The 19,675-nt window shown below is 42.3% G+C and overlaps 1 protein-coding gene across 5 annotated transcripts in view; it reads right to left on the bottom strand.

Moving 5' to 3' along the window:
• Positions 1-18,267, bottom strand: part of NRP1 (neuropilin 1) — a 151,001-nt gene extending 132,734 nt beyond the window's left edge. For 4 of the 5 annotated variants that reach the window (XM_030550189.1, XM_030550191.1, XM_030550192.1 and 1 more), the window contains exons 1-3: positions 18,027-18,267; positions 17,417-17,847; positions 13,892-14,066 (exon numbers count right to left, since the gene is read on the bottom strand). In XM_030550189.1, coding sequence (XP_030406049.1) covers positions 13,892-14,066; positions 17,417-17,483 — 242 coding nt within the window. In that variant the 5' untranslated portion in view covers positions 17,484-17,847; positions 18,027-18,267. The remainder of the gene's footprint in view (positions 1-13,891; positions 14,067-17,416; positions 17,848-18,026) is intronic. The other variant, XM_030550190.1, reaches the window with a different exon arrangement.
• Positions 18,268-19,675: the final 1,408 nt, after the last annotated feature.

Below are 19,675 nucleotides of genomic sequence, written 5' to 3'. Positions count from 1 at the left end.
ATTCAAATGCTGCACAACTGGTTGAACACCATCAATCTGTGCAGACCATCCAGTTTTGGACATCCTGTGCAGTGAAACAGAAAGATATTGCTTCAGAATATCCCTTGTTTGTGGGCTGCAACTGAAGAGATTGTACATTTGCTGAACAGTTCCAAAGTAAGTAATTGCCTTCTTGCATGATTCAGCACAGTCAACACCTACAAGGTTTAGTGTGTGGTTTCCACAGCTGGAGAAAATACAGTTTGAATTATGCTCAAGAAGAACTGCTTGTACACCTTTGTACTTCCCAGCCATATTAGATCCATTGTCATAAGCTTGACCAATGCAGACTTGAAAATCTAACTTAAAACTTCTAGAATTGCTAGTACTCGAGCAGCAATTTCTTTTCCAGTTTTTCTCGTGAAGTTGTCAAACAAAATAAATCTTTCTTCAATTGAAAATTTTGAGCTGTCTACAATCTTAACATATCAAATAACCATAGTGGTCTGTTCCTTGTGAGAACAATCTAGAGTGGAATCAACAATGACTGAAAAATACTTGGCATTTTGAATCTCATCAAGAATTGTTGTTTGTACAAATCATCCACGTAGCTCATTAAACTCGTTTTCTATGGCGAGATAATGGACTTGCATGAGCTTTTGACACTCTTGCGATTCTCAAACACATTTAATGTGCTCTGATAAAAGTAGGTCATATTTGCTGAGGCGCTCAACCATGCCTAGAAAGTTTCCATTTGCACGATCACCAATATGTTGACTGGAACCAAAGAAAGCCAATCTCTGCTCAGAAAGAAAAAGGATGACATTCAGGATGAGCTCAAGAAGTTTTTTCCAGCTATTAGTAAATTCTCAACTGAACTTTCAGATGATGCTGCCCTACTGCCTGATTTCCAGGCAACATTGTATTCTTTGTGTGACATTGAACTCTCATGTGATGGTATTTGGTCTTTCAATTTCCTCCAACCTCTGTTGATGATCCATCCTTATGGATCAGAGAGAACTGATGCATTTGATATGAGAAAATCTACATCAGTTTCAAAAAATTATGTCTTTTACCAAATCACATCTCTTATTTGCTTAAATTTTCAGTTCTAAGCTGAGAGATTGTGTCACATTTTGGTCCAATGGGATCTGCATAAAAACAAGTTACAAAATTTATCAAATGCCAAAAAATTTAAACTTGTCTAAATTTGAGGCCCCCCTTTGAGCTTGAGGCCTAGGCCAAATGGCCCTCCTGGCCCCCTGTCTGGTTGGCCCTGAGTCTGACCTCCTGCACTTGTACCTCACTCACTCCTGAAATAGACCCCTAACCTCTGGCTGAGTTACTGAAGTCCTCAAATCATGGTTTAAAGACTTCTAAGTTACAGAGAATTCACCATTTACACTAGTTTAAACCTGCAAGTGACTCATGCCCCATCCCGCAGAGGAAGGTGAAAAATTCCCAGGGTCTCTGCCAATCTGACCTGGGGGGAAATTCCTTCCCAATCTCAAATACGGCAATTAGTTAGACCCTGAGCATGCGGGCAAGAACCCCCAGGAAGATACATGGGAAATAATTATCTGTAGTAACTCAGAACCCTCCACATCTAGTGTCCCCTCTCCAGCCGTTGGGGATTTTTGCTACTGGCAGTCGCTGATGGGCCACATGCCATCATAGGCAGTCCCATCATACAATCCATCTTACATCGGTAAGATGATGAATAAATTTGGCTCCCAAAAATAGTGGTTCCCAAAGTGTGGCAAACTAGCTATGGAGATGTAGGCAGACCTCTCAATTGTTCTCCGGAGTTTCCGCGTTCATTTAAAAATGGAATAAATGTCTAGCTATGAAAATCTTCAAAATGTGAAGCAAATGTAACTGATGCAGAATGTCTGCCTGAATTTGCAGATAGCACTGGTCTACAATTTTTGAGAAGTCGTTTGCTTCAGAGATAAAATGTGATATTTATTATGTATTTTGATGTGCTCAATTCAAATATGACAATTAAAACAACTGATTGGCTATTGTTTCTAAGATATTTAAGTTTTTACATTTTATGTCTATGTATATTGTGTAGATAGTAGAGTTTTAATCATAAATTGTAAACCTAGGTCTTTTCATGTGTTTATGGTTGCTTTACATGATAATATTTCACCTGTCCTGTTTATGTAGGACTTTAAAAATCAGCAAAAGGGTTCTATAAATAAAATTTATTATGAAACAAAAGGCAAAAAACTATTATGTGCATAGTTTAGTCCTATTCAGTGTCTACTCGGCGCTTCTTGGCTAGTCTCTTGTATTCATTAAATGGAGCATCTCTTGTCACTGTCCAGCAATAGTCTGCAAGCACTGATGGGCTCCATTTGCCCTGATAGCCTGCCAGGAGATTCCACTGCTGTAGTCTGGAGCCCAACAGCTCTGCCTTACTCTTGGGTAGTTCCAAATCCCTAACAAGGTCATGCAGTTCACCTTGTGTTATGAGGTGTGCTTCAGAGGAGGAGGATGGGAGAAAATGTGGGTCCTGTGACATTGATGGTTCAGGACCAGAAGTTTCATCCTCTTCCTCTTCCTTGTCTGACTCAAGTGAGAATGATTCTGGTGCATCAGGAACCAGCAGTCCTTCTCTGTGGGGTACTGGGCGTATAGCTGATGGAATGTTTGGATAATGCACAGTCCACTTTTTCTTCTTTGACACACCTTTCCCAACTGGAGGCACCATGCAGAAGTAACAATTGCTGGTATGATCTCTTGGCTCTCTCCAAATCATTGGCACTGCAAAAGGCATAGATTTCTTTTTCCTGTTCAACCACTGGCGAAGATTTGTTGCACAAGTGTTGCAGCATACGTGTGGGGCCCACCTCTTGTCCTGATCTCCAATTTTGCAGCCAATATAAAGGTGATAGGCTTTCTTAACCAGAGTGGTTATACTGCGCTTTTGTGATGCAAAAGTCACTTCACCACAAACATAGCAGAAGTTATCTGCACTGTTCACACAAGTACGAGGCATCTCTGCTCACTTTGGCTAAACAGAAATGTGTCCCTTTGCAAAATCAAACACTGACAAAGAAGAGAGCATGACACTGTATGATTTCTAGAGCTGATATAGGGCAATTTGTTCAGCAGAGTGATGTAAGCTTCGTTATGATTGCATCATCCATGACTTCTAGGAATAACATGATGCAATTCATATCATGTATGATGCAATACCAGCTTCAGATTGCATCATTCATTGTTTTGCCTAAAAAGCAAGTCCTGTCCAAACCCAGTCATAGATTTATTCATAGATCCAGTCAAAGATGTATTTTAGTCATTTCTGGTTTAAATTGAGATCCCTTCCCTTTATAACTCACTTATCCTCCGCCATTCCCAAGTCAAGGGTCGTATATACTGACCCAATAGCATATCTTGAAAACTAGAGCCAATCAACAATTTTAAGCATCATTTTCGTTCTCAGTGACCCAGAATTAGTAAAGTTGGACTACATTTATTTCAGAAACATTTTGGCTGTAGAGCAGTGTAGCCTGAACAAGAGTTTTGATGTATGAATTGCCTCATCATTTTTGGGGGTGCCAACTTTGAATGTCAACATTTTTAACTATTTCACAACTCCTTAGACCATGTAAGAAGGGAGACCCATGCATTTTCCAAAATGTGTGTGGAGAATGGGGGAAAAGGAGAAGAGGGAGAGAAACTGAAGTACTAGTCAGGAACAGAGAATCTATAAATTAAGATCTGTAGCCCTTTAACAACAGATGGTGGGATGGGTGTAATTAGTTTTACTTTCCTGAAGGGGGGCTCAGCTTTCAAAAGTTTGGGAAACACTAACATTGAGTCTCCCACTTACAAATATATTGACAGGAATAAAAATAAATTATTTTGTTGATGGTCCTCTTAATTTTTTTAACTGAAAATCCTTCTAAAATCTTCATTTTTGTATTGTTATGCAAGATCTGCCTTTTAATATGCAAATCTACTCTAAAAAGACAGTTTATTTCTATTTAAATGAATTGTTATGCATGATATCACACAATACATGGTATCATCTTTGTAAGTTGGGTATTTATTCTCATATTTTGGGACCTATTACAGAGAATCAAATTACCTGTGCTCCCCAAAAGTTGCCAGGTGAGTTATAAAACTTTCAAATCTCATTCAAGAAGGTCATCACAACTCTCTATGGAACTAACCAGGTGCTTGTCTCTCTTAGTACAAGAAGGAAATCTGTCACCTTGCTTGAAAAATCATTTGGTTACTTAAGATAAAGAAATAATCATTATACCAAATTGTGCGGTTTTGTGGTGGAGAACTATGAGTCAGCAAGAAGAGAGCCAAGGTCAACAAAATGAAAGCTTAAAGTGAACTCAGACCTAATTTCAGCAGTCAGTGGTGGAGGGAGGCCAGAGGAACAAAGTCTCTTCTATGGTCCCCTTGAAAACACTTTATAAGATTCTGAATGAAAAAAAATCACTTGTTTTGAGCTAGTTCTAAAGAATATTCATTTTTATTTTTCAAACGAGCACAAGTGAAGGGGTTTTTGTGTGTTTTATGAGCATTTCTGAGCTGACAAAGTTACCTTCTTTGACATCAAGTCATTGGATCCTGACCAAAATACTATGCCCAAGTCAACTAACAGGAAAATAGTAGGGATAAGCCATTTTCTGTCTTTATTCTGCCAAACCACTGCCTCTTGCAATCAGGACTGATTACAAACACCCAATTAAGAAGCATTTGGAACATGATCTGAACACTAATCCTGTCTCTTGTTTTCTTTATACCTAATTATCAGCCTTAAGATGGGTATTAGAGCTTTAATTAGTAGACTTACTTTTGGAACGCCTGCAAAAGCTAACATATCTATATTACACACATAAACATATGTACCTATGTATACACACACATGTGTGCGTGTAATATATATATGTCCATATAATATATATGTATGTGTACATAATCTGTCTATATATGCGTGTGTGTATGTGTATCATGCACTCACAGTCAGACAAATAATTTGATGCTTTGGGAACACTACAAAAGAAACAAAATTGAATTTGGTTTTACATAAATCATATAAAGGCCTGTATATTGTAATTATCAAAAGTTATGATCAAATGTTGTAGCTTAGAACAAGTTATAATTAAGTAAACTAATTTCCATTAACATATGAGGTTTTGTTTTAATTAAATCACCACTGAGGGGGCAGAAGAGACGTCAAATTAAAGAATGCAGACAACTTCATACGACTGTCCCTAATACAAAGTGTTTCCATTTATAAAAGACCCTGACTCTGTGCTCTGTCTTTTTATAACTGACCTTGACATCACTGAGAGCTACGCACATATGAAGGCCAGAGGATCAGGACCTAAGGACTCCATGTTACACCCTTCTAACAGTGTTATTGGTTTAAAGGTATCTGATTATAGCACTTCAACATACAATTTCGCCCACCGTTCATTTAAGTATATACATTAATATTAACATCTACCTATATCAATATTATTATTGTATGTAATATAGCAGTATATAGTGACCCCAATCAAAGTTTGAAGCCCAATTGTGCTGACAATTTACATACCTTGAGTGAAAAGATGGGTTCTACTCCAAAGAAATTACAATTAATAATAAATGAAAGGAGGATACTTGTCAAGCTAAGATCCACTAGTGAAGTGAAACACAACCAATATTTTGTCATGATTTCACTAATACTTTTGAAAAAGCTCAATACCAAACAACAACACTCTGCAGAAGAAACACTTCAACAGTCTGACAATAGAGACTATTCATAACAGTTTAGATGAGCAACAAAAAAAGCCTGGCTATTACATCAAATAATCAGCAACACAATATAATTTCCAACTTCTTTCAATTTTGATTTAGTCTCTAAAGCTCATTAAAACTACCCTGAACTATCTTTAGAAACTTGTGTATGGTACTTGGCTGCAAGTACAGGCTGAGTCTATAAAACAAGAGCACATACTTTTGTATAGTTCTGATGATCCAGAGTGCATAATGAAATAAAAAAATATTACTTAGGAATAAAAGGCCCAGTCCTCGGTTGTGTGCAGGATCCACTGCAAAGATGACATTTGTGCTTCCCTGATCCTGGAGCAAGCTTGGGTCTCGTGCGACAGGTTAGAATAGCCTGAGGGGTGCTCTAAGCCAGTGATTCTCAAACTTATCTGATCATGCCCCTTTCTTTGTGTCTGTAGTAGTTTACATCGCACCATCCTGCCACACAAGTACGTATACCGATTAAAAAAAAAATCAACATGTCACTCCCACTAAATATAAAAAACAGTAAGGCACTGATTCGAACAGAGCCATTTAAGTATATAATACAGGGATGGGCAAACTATGGCCTGGGGGATGGATCTGGCCCACCACCCATTTTAATCCAGCCCTTGAGCTCCCACTGGGGAACGGGGTCTGGGGCTTGTCCCGTTCTGGCGCTCTGCTGCTCCAGCCGGGGAGCTGGGTCGGGGGTCGCTCCATGAGGCTCCCGGAAGTAGCAGCATAGACCCGCTCCAGTGCCTACATGTAGGGGCAGCTAGGGGGCTCCACTCTGCATGCAGCCCCCTCCCCAAGCACCACCTCTGCAGCTCCCATTGGCCGCAGTTTCCAGCCAATGGGAGTTGCAGGAGCAGCGCTTGGGGAGGAGGCAGTGTGCAGAGCGGAGCCCCCTGGCTGCTCCTATGTGTAGAAGTTGGGTCATGCTGCTGCTTCCGGGAGCCACTTGAGGTAAGCACTGCCCGGACCCTGCACCCCTGAGCCTCTCCCCATGCCCCAGCCCTGATCCCCTTCCTGCCCTTCCAACCCCTTGATCCCAGCCCACAGCATCATCCTGCACCCCAAACACCTCATACTCAGCCCCACCCCAAAGCCCACACCGCCAGGCAGAGCCTAAACCCCTTCCCACACCCCAAGTCCCTGCCCCACCCTGGATCCCCCTCCCACCCTCCAAACCTCTTGGTACCAGCCTGCAGCATACTCCTGCACCCCAAACCCCTCATCCTCAGCCCTACCCCAGAGCCTGTACCCCCAGCTGGAGCCCTCACACCCCCCCCGACCCCACTCCCCCACCCCAGCTCGGATCCTCCTTCTGCACCCTGAACTCCACATTTCTGGTCCCATCCCAGAGTCCACACCCCCAACCAGAGCCCTCAACCCCTCCCACACTCCAACCTCAATTTTGTGAGCATTCACGGCCTGTCATACAATTTCTATTCCCAGATGTGGCCCTCAGGCCAAAAAGTTTGCCCACCTCGATATAGTGTGTAGCTTTCCGGCCACCCAGCTCAGAAGGCAGCGCCGCCACCAGCAGGAGCACAGAAGTAAGGGTGGCAATACCATACCAGGCCACCCTTACTTCTGTGCTGTTGCTGGTGGTGGCGCTGCCTTCAAAGTTAGGAGCTTGGCCAGCAGCTGCCACTCTTCACTGTGCCTTCTCATGCCCCCTGAATGCATTCCATGTCCCTCCTAGGGGTGTGCCTGCAAGTTTGAGAACCTCTGCTCTCAGCTCAAAGCCAAGCTAGCACTGGCCACAGGAGGGTCAGCCTGTCTCCAGCTATTGCTAGAATGCAGCAGTATTTCCTTCAGGAATGCCCACAGCACAACCTGCACACTGCCTGTCTGGACGGGGCTTCGGGACTGACCTCAGAAAGCTAAGTGTAGTATGTCCAATAATATTCTTATAAAATAATTGGCAATGAAACAGTTAACAACATATTTTATTTATGTAATTTTAAATAGTTGGCAGGGTTCTCTAAGCCTGAAGGTGGGTAATTTTTGTTTAGTCTAAATCAAAACAAATAAATACGTACATACATAAATATGGACATTATTTGTCATTGTTAGGCTTCAGTGTTAATGCCTACTGAAATGATTGGGGGGGCAGTCTGCATTTGTTTAGAGCCTGAATTTTGCTCCCACTTAAATCATTAGTAAACTACCATTATTGTAAATGAGAGCAGTAGCAGGCTCTTAAAACTATTGTTCCCATCTTTCTATCTACAGACTCAGTGGCTCTGTCTGTGTTAGGATTTTCAGCTGGTTCAGACAGTGATCAGACATGACTCCTCCATCCTCACTGTCAACCAGTGCTGAGTTCAGTTGTTCCTTTGCATGTCCTTCTAGTCAACCCACCATTTGCTACAACTGGAGTTTCATTCATTTGACCCTATCTACATCAGCAAGACAGCCAAGCTCAAAACCAGTTAAAAGAGGGTGTGAGAAACCTTGTTTGATACCCATTGTCAAACCTGACTGAAATATCTAATATAGACACCATTTATAGATCAGCTATACAAGATACATGTTCCATCTTTCTTCACAACTATAGAGAACAATGACTTCATTCTGCTCCTATAGAAATCAAAGGCAAAACTCCCATTGACATTGATGAGTGCAGGATCAGACCCTACATACTTAGGCCCAGATCTTATGTTGCACCTGGAGAGGGCATTGTACAGCTGTGGGGCTGGGGAGCATTGGGGCAGTGCTTCAGCACAACTTTGAGCAGCCTGAAGACTGCTGTAATTTGCATCACTACCAATGGATTCAGGAACTTTTCTCATAGTCAGACAATGATGGGATACTCTGGCAGTGTCCTCTTTCCCCAGCCTCCCTGACTGCACAGGCAGCTAGTGTGTATGTGTGTGGTGTGTGTGTGATGCTGGAGTCACTACAGCAGCTGTATGCCACGCAAGGTTCCCCTTACACAAGGATAATCCTCAAGTGGCTGGATCCACTAGGTTTAAGGCAATTGTGCACTAACTGGAATGGTATGAAGCAGACAATGAGAATAAGGGACTGAGTTTAGACAAATGTGAATGAACGCTTAAATTCTGCAGAAACTGATGGTGTCACTAAAGCAGTGCCAGCATAGTGCCATACATTTAGAATTGTCTTATTTTATCAACTGTAGGTTGTTATAGCTGCAGGTTTATAACCAAATTACATTGACATTATTTAGAAATGGAAAGGATGGGTGAAATGCCGGCCCCATTGAAGTCACTGCAGTGGGGTAGGATTTCATCTGATACACCTCTACCTCAATATAACACGAATTCGGATATAACGCGGTAAAGCAGTGCTCCAGGAGGGGCGGGGCTGCCCACTCCGGCTGATCAAAGCAAGTTCGATATAATGCGGTTTCACCTATAACGCAGTAAGATTTTTTTGGCTCCCAAGGACAGCGTTATATCAAGGTAGAGGTGTATATCTAAATAATCATGTTTCTTCTCCAGGTCAAAGAATTGAGGGGCTGTATTGACAAACAAACATATTTTTGCTATCTATCCTTGATTGCAATTTCTATATAATTTCTAATCTCAGCAGTGTAACTAATCCCTTATAAACCCAATTTAAAGAACAATTAACTATCAAATCTCCTCTTCTACATTTTGAATGTTTCCAAAATGAACAAATTTTCCATTTGAACGGAGCTGGCAACAGTACATACACGCTCAGTAATTGCCAAACAAAGATGATAGTACTCTCTGCATATCTAAATTATGCCAATAAAACAACTGTACTGCAGTAGTGTATCTATGTAAGTCTTGTAAAACCATACAATTAAGTCTGACAACAAAGTTAATAATTTGTCAGTAAGGAAACCACTATTGGGCTTTTTTTATCCATCCCTCCACCTTTCTCAAGCCCTTGTCTGCTGAAGCTTCATATTCATTTTCTTAATGTTTTTAACCTAGTGTCTGTGAAATTTTTATTGCTCCCTAGATGATGATATCTGATCTGAATGTAACCATACACCTCTTTGCTCAGCAGCATTTGTCACAAACCATTATAAATTATCATGCTGATAGTTTGCATTGCTGGGAAACCGGAAAAGTTCCATAAATTCGAAGTACTGTATCAGTGACATCCTTGTTTATTTCCAGATATAAAATTTTACAAGATTCAAGATGGCTACATTTACACAGTAGGATACTTTACGCAATACAAGACTTGTACATCCTAGCTAAGTGCTGAAAAGCATTTACAACATGCAACAAATATTCGAGCATTTTAGGTAATAGTCAATCATATGTTTTGTCTCCTCCTTTTACTTCTAATTGTGTTCCTGTCTTCACAAACAGCAGTTTGTTTGTGAGGGCAAAATAATCAATAAGCACAAACTTGTATTCTTTTGAAACTTCCACCAGAATTTGTGTTTCATTCTTTCCTGAAGCAGGTATGTAGCTCCCATTAATGTTAAAAGGTATCATTATGTACATTTGTGAGGAGAATACACCCTTATACTGTTATTTTTTAGGCTGCAAGACATGATTTTACACATCCTGTTGAGACAGTGTATTTCCAGAGTGCTTGTTTGGTAATTCTGTCCTTAGGATATTTTTCATTAGAGCTGCCTAAATTGTGTGAAAGTACATTTACTTAATTACTATTGTATCTTTATTCCCCAATATGATGAAAGCTGAGCCCTTTGGGATTTCTCAGAAGAAACTTGAATTTTAGTTCTGCTTACTTGAAATTTAAAATAATACAACTTCCTCAAATAAAGTATATTCACAGTGATTACATAGATATCACATGACATACCATATGATTATTAGAAAACATTTGGGAAATATTCTTCAGTTAGAGCAAAACATAATTGCTAGTTATATTTCTACCAGGCATGTAATGTGGAACTTCCAAAATCTTAAGACACAAAGATGCTCACTAAAAGTGCCACCAGTATAGCTAATATTTACAATTCTTGAGCCTAATTCTCCTTTCATTGACACTAGTTTTACATGGGTATAAGTTCACTGGCTTCAATAGATTTAATCTTGATTTACACCAATGTACATGAAAGATAGACGAGATGCCTTGGCTCTCTTGTTGAGAATAAAGAATAACTGGACATACATCTGAAGGTCTTAATGCTTTTCTTCATGGGCTCAGTGAGGTTTCCAGGTCCTCATCATTATTCTTTAGGGACCAAACTCTAGAAGTTCTTACTCAGTCCTCACTCAGGAAGAAACAAACAAACTAAACCTCTATTGACATAAGGAGTTCAGGATTTAGTCCAAGACAACATCTGCTCTACTAGTCCAGTATAATTGTATCCAGGGCCCAGAGTTTTCCAACAGTGCCCCTTTTTTCCTTCCCAGACATTTTATTTCCCAATCTCTGAATTTCTGTCTGCACATCATATTAGCTGTTTATTAATTTCTATGGTTGCAACATTAAGTAAACTAGAGACTAGTTTGAAATGCCACATTTCTATATTACACACACAGCTGGCAAATAAATTGAAGATTATATTAGGAAATCAAAATTTGCTTAATTGCAAATAACCGTGTCATATATTTTATTATGTTTGTTTATTGCTTTAACAAAGATCCGGTAACAGGAATATGAATTTCTTCAGCAGACAGTGAAATTTCAAACCAGACTGTTTCTTGATAACTGCCTGTTGCTGAAATCATTTTTACATTAGTCAACTAACATACAAACCTACTCACTCTCAAGTCAAATGGGCAGCCTTAAGTATAAGCAAAATTGTAGCTAGATAGTAAATAGTAGGTATCCTAAGGCTCTGCATTTAAGAGTTCACCAAATAACACTTGAACCATCATGGTCACTCCCCAAGAGTCCAAACCACTCTGCCTGCAAAGTTTCTGACCACCTGGGAACAGACCTTGTTATAGACAACTGTCAATAAATAGGGAGGTCCTTTGGGAGGAAGAAACGATTCAAGGTGAGTTACTAAGAAGGGAGAAGAAGGGAACAGGAAGTGATGGAATTGGAGAGTTCAGCTCCTTCATTGTCTAAGGCCCCAGTACACCAAAAACCAGCTTGCATATTTAGTGCATCTCTACATAACAATGCTATTTCTTATCTAAATAGTTACGTACTGTACATCATTTACTGTTATATTGGACTGAGATAGTTTTAGAACCTTGGGATACGTGTAATCTGCCAAGGAACACAAAAGGTTTTACCCTACAATATGTTATATTTCCTTCTCTGATATCTACCTAAACTGCAGGAAAAATTGATATCCAGATACAAACACCTCTAAAGATTAGAAACAAGCCTGTATACAGAAGGGAAATGGACCATAATGACATTTATAAAATATAGGCAAGTGGACCACTGCACATATATAACTGATTAAAGAGTTCTGAACTGTGTTGCCTGCAGTAATAACCATATTCAGAAGCATAATCTTAACCGGAAACTAGAATTGGCTCTATCAGCCTTCATGGAACTTGGAGGGAGGTTCACAGGTTGTTGGAGGGAAGAGTGTGGAGAAGGCACTAAGGCAGTCAAGTCCATGTACACATGGCTTGAATGCTAGCTGCAGTTGCAACACCTTTGTAAATAGGTACTTTAATGAACAGCCAGTTTAGTTTTACAAACATGGAGCCTTCTTTTGTTATTACCCACACATGGTATGTGAAACACTGGCCTATGCTGGATTATGCAAAACACTGAAAATTTATGAAATGTAAACCAAACTACTACATTTGGTCACTAAACAAGTTAATTCTAAGTGAAATTAACATTCATTAAGTAACTAACTCAATTTGTTATTACAAAAATTGGAACCAAGATGTGTATGATAAAAGTTAAGCACTTCAGTGTAAGCACTGTCTTTGAGTAACCTCCTCCCCACTGCATGTCACGACGTCTCCTCCGATAATGCTACATTTAGGACCTGATCCTGAGAGATGCTGAAAAGTCCTGTGAGGTGCCGAGCACCTTCAACTCTCATTGTTTTCAAAGTTAGTTTCTTAGCTGAGGACAATCAATAACTTGCAGGATCAGCATCTGTGAGCAAGAACTGTGTCTTTTTTTATCTGTAAAAGGCCATGCACATTTCTGGAGCTGTATAAATAATGAATAATTAAAATGTGTTATTGATGAAAGAAGTGGTCCAAGTTTGTGGACTGACTGTAATGAAACGGGGCACAATCAGACCATGGGTCATCATGTGCAAACTACCTGCTTTTCGGTCACGGAGATGGGGGTGGAAAGTACCTTCTGCTGGGCTGTTCTCATGACTGCAGAGGGGGGGAGTGAGTAAGCAAGGGGGAGGACCTCCTCTCAGCCTACTGAACTGATCAAGTAGGGGAAGCAATCTGAGAGAGACCCCTAGAAGAAAACTAGAGAGGGGAATTGTGACTATCAGACTGCTATACACTGCCCCTTTCCAATGGGTCAGAGTAATCGCTCATTCTAGACTAGATTGTTAAGAGAAGTCAGTGCTTTGAGAAAATATACACCTCTCACCAGATTGTTTGGAGCAGTTAACTAACATGAAAGAGAGAATTATTTTATGGTACTTATTTTTTAAATTAAAAACATGGAACTAATGTGTTTCATATTGTGGCAAAATCCCCCATCCTGGTCACATTCCCATAAAATGTATTATAAAGCCACACTAAGGTATGCCTTCTCTCATCACATATAAGTAATTCAAATGTAATTTTTAAATAGCAGAAAATTATAACTTTTTCCCCTAATAATACTCCTACTAATCCACTTTTACTGTGCATGGTTCTCAAACAACTTTAGTAGTTGACTGTTTCAGAAAAGTACAAACCAAAGCTCCATCCACTGGCTCACATACACACTACCACCACTAAATGACTGCAAACACTGAGGAAAGAGTTTCAGCGGGAAAAACAATTATTGGGCCTCTGAATCCAGGAAAAGCAGATAGAAGGATTACAAGGTTAAATCAAAGATAATCTTGCTGGTTTTTGAGGTTTAGGAAGCACAAAACCTAACTTTAGCATCTTGGCACTAACATATTATCTGGTCCGGATTCAAATCCCTGATGGATTCATTTTACACACTATCTTGGACACAGCTGTTATTTCCCATGTAGACATCAGGACAATATGAACATTTTTATCCACTAGATGGTGCTCTGGCGCCCTTTACCGAAGGTCTCACTTACTTGCAGTCTCTGTCTTCCAGATCAAAGTGAGGGTTGAAGTTGATCATAATTCTCTGGTATGGTTCAGGAGCCTGAATCAGCCATTCACATTTTTGGCTTGGATTATAGGAATTAGGATAGCCAGGAGAAGTAAGGTACCCAGGATTTACAATTTTTATATTATCACCGCATTTATCTGCAATGAAAACAAAAATTTCCTGTTCAGTTTATCATCTCCACTCAATCACAAATCTTCGAGTACAGCTGAATGAGTCAAGTGTGGTTAAAATGTGTTTTCTACATTTTCCTTTAGCAAACTTTTATTGCATTCTACGTGTTTAAAGTAATCTCTTACAGATCACATTTTCTGTAGGAAAGAATATAATGCAAATTTGGATGTACAGTTGTTGCTTTCAGAGTTAATCTGTGCAAATAGTGGCTCTAATTTTGAGAGGCCAAGTTTCAAAATGGTTTCTCTACAAAGGTTCCCTTCACAAATAAAACCCTCACAGCATTAAAATACTGCATCCCCACAATTGATGTTAACACTGGCTCCGAGGGGTTTCATTTAGATTTACCTCAGAGACGTGTAATCTTATTAAGGAACAAGTTTTAAGTGGAGAGTGACTAAAAAGATGCTGTCTGACCCCCAACTATTCTGATGATAAGCCTGGTCTGTGTCATTGGCCATCGGGGAGTTGTCTTAATAGACCCCTGCTCGCTTACAGCAAAGCCTTCTTTTGTTTTATCAGTCCATAAATCTAAACAATTTAAAGTTATCTGTGCTCCTTAGATGCAGACTAACAGAGAACAAAGTGCATTTAGTGAAGCAGAAATGATTCAGTATTACTCCTTTAAGGAAGTTTGTTCATGCTTGGAGACCAGATCAAAGAAATGGAGCAGAAACAACCCTCCCTTCCTCTCTCCCCCGCAAAAAAAACAACACCCAGGTTTATTTTTAATTGCAAAACAGTTGGAAAAGTTATCACAGTCACCAAGTGCAAGTATGAAATATAGTGGCTGCATCTTGCTCTTTTGGCAAACAATGTTAGGATTATGCATTTTAAGGTGTATTGGAAGAACAGAGAAGTAAGTAATCCAACCTGTAAGGTCATTTGATTCATTATTCAGTGCAGGTTTGCATTGTGGCTTTTTTTTATTATGGATTTTTTGCCATAGATCTTCAGCTAAAGAAACTTTCCCTCACATACTGATATGCAATTTTCAGCAATAAAATATGAGAATAAACTACAGAAGGAAAGCGTACATGCACTAATAAATATAAATCTATATATCACTATTTCTCAATAATGGTATATACAGCTTGTAATACTGTATCTCATAGATTCCCTGTGGAAGGAAAATGTCATTCTTTGCTCTCAGCATGAATTTATAAATGTACAGAATTTTATTACAGGAAAACCAGGTCAAATGGAAATGAAAGATGAAGCGCATATAAAAAATGCATAAAGCTACAAACATCATAGAAATCATTTGCCATAAATTAGAAAGGAAGGCCACAACATATATGATATTGTTTGTTCAAAGGCAAGATATTTCTAACCATATTGCTTGAGTTGGCCCTAGCCTGTTCTTTGTTTTTGTTTTTGCTTTCTAAAACAAATTGTTTATCTTTGCCAGGAACAAAAAGGTGTTGCAATCAAGAGCTCAAAATCTGCAGCTAGTGATCTCTGTGATTCGCCTGTCTGTGATTCCAAAGGAACCTAGCATTATTTCCAATGTGCAGCAGACTTGGGAAGTGATCCTGTCTTATTAAGTCCACTACGGCTCTGTGCAAACAACATGGCAGAATCTGGCATCCGTTCAGTGGGTGAAATAAAACAGTGCTGTTCCTAGTCACTTGACAGAGTCACTTCAGAAGACATTGAAGCGGACTCACTACCACCAGTGCTGTTTAATCTGCGACTTCTGGGAAAGTGACAGTATAATAAGATAATGCGGACTGCTAGACTCCCTGGGTCTGTGAAATCTCTCCAACACTTAATTAAGAAGGGCAGTTTTCTGATGACTTTGGACCATTAGTTCTAAATAAGGTTAATGAATTAATTTAGTAGACACTAGTATTGGATGGAGGTGGACATTGGCATTAGCAGGCCTGGTAAGTTACAGAAGAGGTTAATGGCCTTGGTGACTCCAGTCTATACCTACACAGACAGCCTGCTTCTCAGACAGTTTCTTCATCAACAGCCCTCCCTATTTCTGCTCTGTATTTAAAGAAAGACTATTACCAGTAATATTGCAATGTCACCCCTACACCTCATTTCATTTAGTCCTATACGCTTTGGTTCAACCCTCATTATTTTATCACTTCTGCTGCTGCTCCAAAGTGATGCGGAAATATGGAGCAGTCATTTTACATTTACAAATAATGGCTTCAGACAGAAGGAGGAGGTTATTGTCACTGCCCACCTCCTTACCCTACAGCTCACAAGGGTTAGACCAGGCTGGATCTCACTACAGATTCACAGCCTAAGACTGGCACACGCTTTCTTTCTTAATCTGTTTGCTTCTGTGTCAGATCACTGGAGGGGGAATCTCTTGCTTATTAAATTAGGCAGCCTGCTCAAAATTTATTGCAAAGAGATTAACTTGCATCATAAAAATGTGATTTACATTGCTCTCCGTGCAGGACACTCCACTTGTGATCTCTTATTAAAACAATATACCACTGCAAGTGGAGGATGCTCTCTTCTTTTAATTACTTTGATTGAAAGCCTAGTCAGGCAAAAGTAAATATTTGATAATTAGTTAATAATAATCGCTCAGGATTTGCTGGGAAAGGAAAATTCACGGGAGTTCTTTCATGTCTGCTATTAAATGTCAAACAATCCTGCTATTAGACCATCTTTAAAAGTGCATAATTCAGGGGAATATTCAGTGTGCCGAGGCATTGTTCAAAGGACGAAGAGCTGGTTGTTTTTAATTAGCTGTGTTTTCAAGTGTTGCCTGAAAGTAAATTAGATATAAAAGTCATTGTTATGGGATTTCTCTATTAGAACTGAGTCCCAAGCCCTTGCAAGCCTACAGATTCCTCTGTAGACACTATTCAAGTTCCATGAGAACTCCAGACTTTTGCAACAAATAGGTTATGTCTTACTTGACCAGGCTACCTGCCAGGTAGCTACAACTACACAAGATATTTTCAATATCTACCCCCACAAAAGCCTTCCCTTTAAGGTGCTCTCATCTTGCAGATTTTAAGAGTCTTATTTAATTGCCAATGAGAGGAGACATTATTACGATAATTGGCGTCTCTAACCTTGTGAAAGCGGGCTACCCTCGTCTATATAACAGCCGAAAGGGGCTGAAAATAAAGTTGAGAGGCAGTGTGATGATTATGTGACACTGTAATGCAAATCGGGGATTTTTACTGAAAAGTTCCTCTCATCCTAGCAATCAGGTTGGTCTTCTTGCCACTGCAAAACATTTCTCATTGTTTGATTGTTATTAGAACTCACGAATGGGCCCTACATCTGAAAATATTATCTGAATAACTTGAAATCAGTTGTCTTCTCTGTCACTTACCGCTCCTTAAAGCCCCGGCCAGGGTGAAGGTGAGGGCTGCACAGTGCAGGAGAAGTCCCCAGTCCATCTTCCTTTCTGATTGTAGAAGAAGGAGAGAGAAAAAATCCCACCCCTCACAGCAGACAACTCCTCTTAGCTCTTAAATCCTGCGGCTGGAGTTAGGGGCAGAACGCTAGCTCCGCAGCAGCAGCTGAGTCCCGGTGGCAGAGACGCTTCTTTTTTGTGTGTGCCTCAAGTCGCCTGTATCCCGTCAGTTAGCTTCGGTTTCCTCTCCCTTTTCCCACACTCGCTCCTTTTCCAGGCGTCGCTGCCCCTGCTATTTCCAAAGAGGCTAGAAACCCAACTGGCAACGAAAACAAAAATCCTGGCGGCTTCTGGAACCCCCCGGAAGATTTCTCCAAGGGAGGGGTCCGGCCGGGGGCAGGGGTGGTCTGCGGAGAGGAGAGAGAAATGATGAGCAGAGAGAGACAGGAGTTGTGCAAACTGCGTCCCTCCCTTCCCCAGCCAGACCAGCTCGCCTGGAACTCAGCCACACACAGAAGTTTCCCCCGCGCTGTCCCCTTTGTATGCGCGCTCCAGCAGCCCCGATGTGCCAGTGCCTGAGACTAACCTGCTCTGTAGGGGGAGAGCGCGGGGCACCAGGGCTGGCTACCGCCGGGCACCTGCAAACGGGACACTGCTGCGGCCGGGCGGGGGAGCGGCTCTGACGGGCACCAGGCGGAGGATGGGGATAGTGGAGGAGTGTGAAGCGCCAGGCGGCTCCTTCCTGCAGCCTGAGGAGGAGAAGCGCAACTCAGTGGCAATAAGAGAGGCAGAGGAGCCGCCGTCGACACAGCCCCAGTCCCCTCCCCCTCCCCGCCCTCCTCCTCAGCCCCCCAAGACACCGGCAGAAAGGAAGGAACAACACACAAACAAAACAGGCGGGGCCCTGAACTTCAGCCGGGGGGCTGAGAGCCACCGCCAGAGGCGGCTGGGAGGAGAGGGGCCGCCCCTTTCCCAGTGGGGACGGCAAGTCCGGGGGCCAGGTAAAGCCAAGTGAAACTGACAAGGCGTGCGGAGCCCAAGTGCCGCGGGACAGAGCCGGCAGCAACGGCGCGGTCATTAGGCAGCAGGCTCCAGCGCAGACCCCCCGGCCAGCAGCCGCTGCCGCCTGCCCACCGGGCACCACCCATCACCTCGTCCCGTCACCTCATGGCGTGTCCGGTGCTCACATCCAGCATGGCTCAGTACCCAGCCTGTCCGTGAGCTGCCATCCGCACGCCGGGTCTCCCTCCCCTCCCTTCTCCGCGCCCCCGGCTCCAGCCTCTCCACAACCACGTTCCTCTCCCAACTGGGCTTATTGTCCACCATGGCCACTCTCCAGCTTCCAGTGCTCGCTGCCCACCATCCACCATGCACCGTCCAGCGTTTTCACCATCACTGCCCCCATCCTTCACTATGCCCACTATCCACCGTTCAGTGTTTCCACCATTACTGCCCCCATCCTTCACTGTGCAATGTGCCCACCATGCACCGTCCAGTGTTTCCACCGTCAGTGCCCCCAACCTTCACTGTGCAATGTGCCCACCATTCACCCCAGTGTTTCCACCGTCACTGCCCGAACCTTCACTGTGCAATGTGCCCACCATGCACCGTCCAGTGTTTCCACCATCATTGCCCCCATCCTTCACTGTGCAATGTGCCCACCATCCACCTCAGTGTTTCCACCGTCACTGCCCCATCCTTCGCTGTGCAATGTGCCCACCATCCACTGTCCAGTGCTTCCACCGTCACTGCCCCCAACGTTCACTATGCAATGTGCCCACCATCCACCATCCACCATGCACGGTCCAGAGCTTCCACCATCACTGCTCCCATCCTTCACTGTGTAATGTGCTGCTCACCATTGTCCATTACTCACTGCCCACCATTGGCCAAGCCCAGCGCAGTGTGTCCCCTCCTGCACCCTCACTGTCCAGTATCCACAGCCCACATCGCCGGTGTGCGCTATGATCCGTTCATCCACCCCATGTCCCACAGGCTCCGCTTTTCACCCACACTCCTCTCCTCCCGGGCAAGCCTGCCAGTCCCACAGGGACAGGTACGCGCGGGACATCAGGCTCCTGGAGCCGCACGAGAGGCTCCCCGGGGCGGGGGAGGTCACCAGGGGCCTGCGCCCGGAGACGCCCGGTGGCAGGGCGAGACCTGCCCGCTCGGGGGGAAGCTGCTCGGGGGCAGGGGAGGCCAGGCAGCCCGGCGCCTCCTGCTGAGCTCGGCCGC

This window comes from Gopherus evgoodei, chromosome 2 (assembly GCF_007399415.2).
Source record: "Gopherus evgoodei ecotype Sinaloan lineage chromosome 2, rGopEvg1_v1.p, whole genome shotgun sequence".
Taxonomy (NCBI): domain Eukaryota; kingdom Metazoa; phylum Chordata; order Testudines; family Testudinidae; genus Gopherus; species Gopherus evgoodei.
Note: the sequence above shows the minus strand (reverse complement) of the source record. Positions and strands in the feature narration are given on the sequence as shown.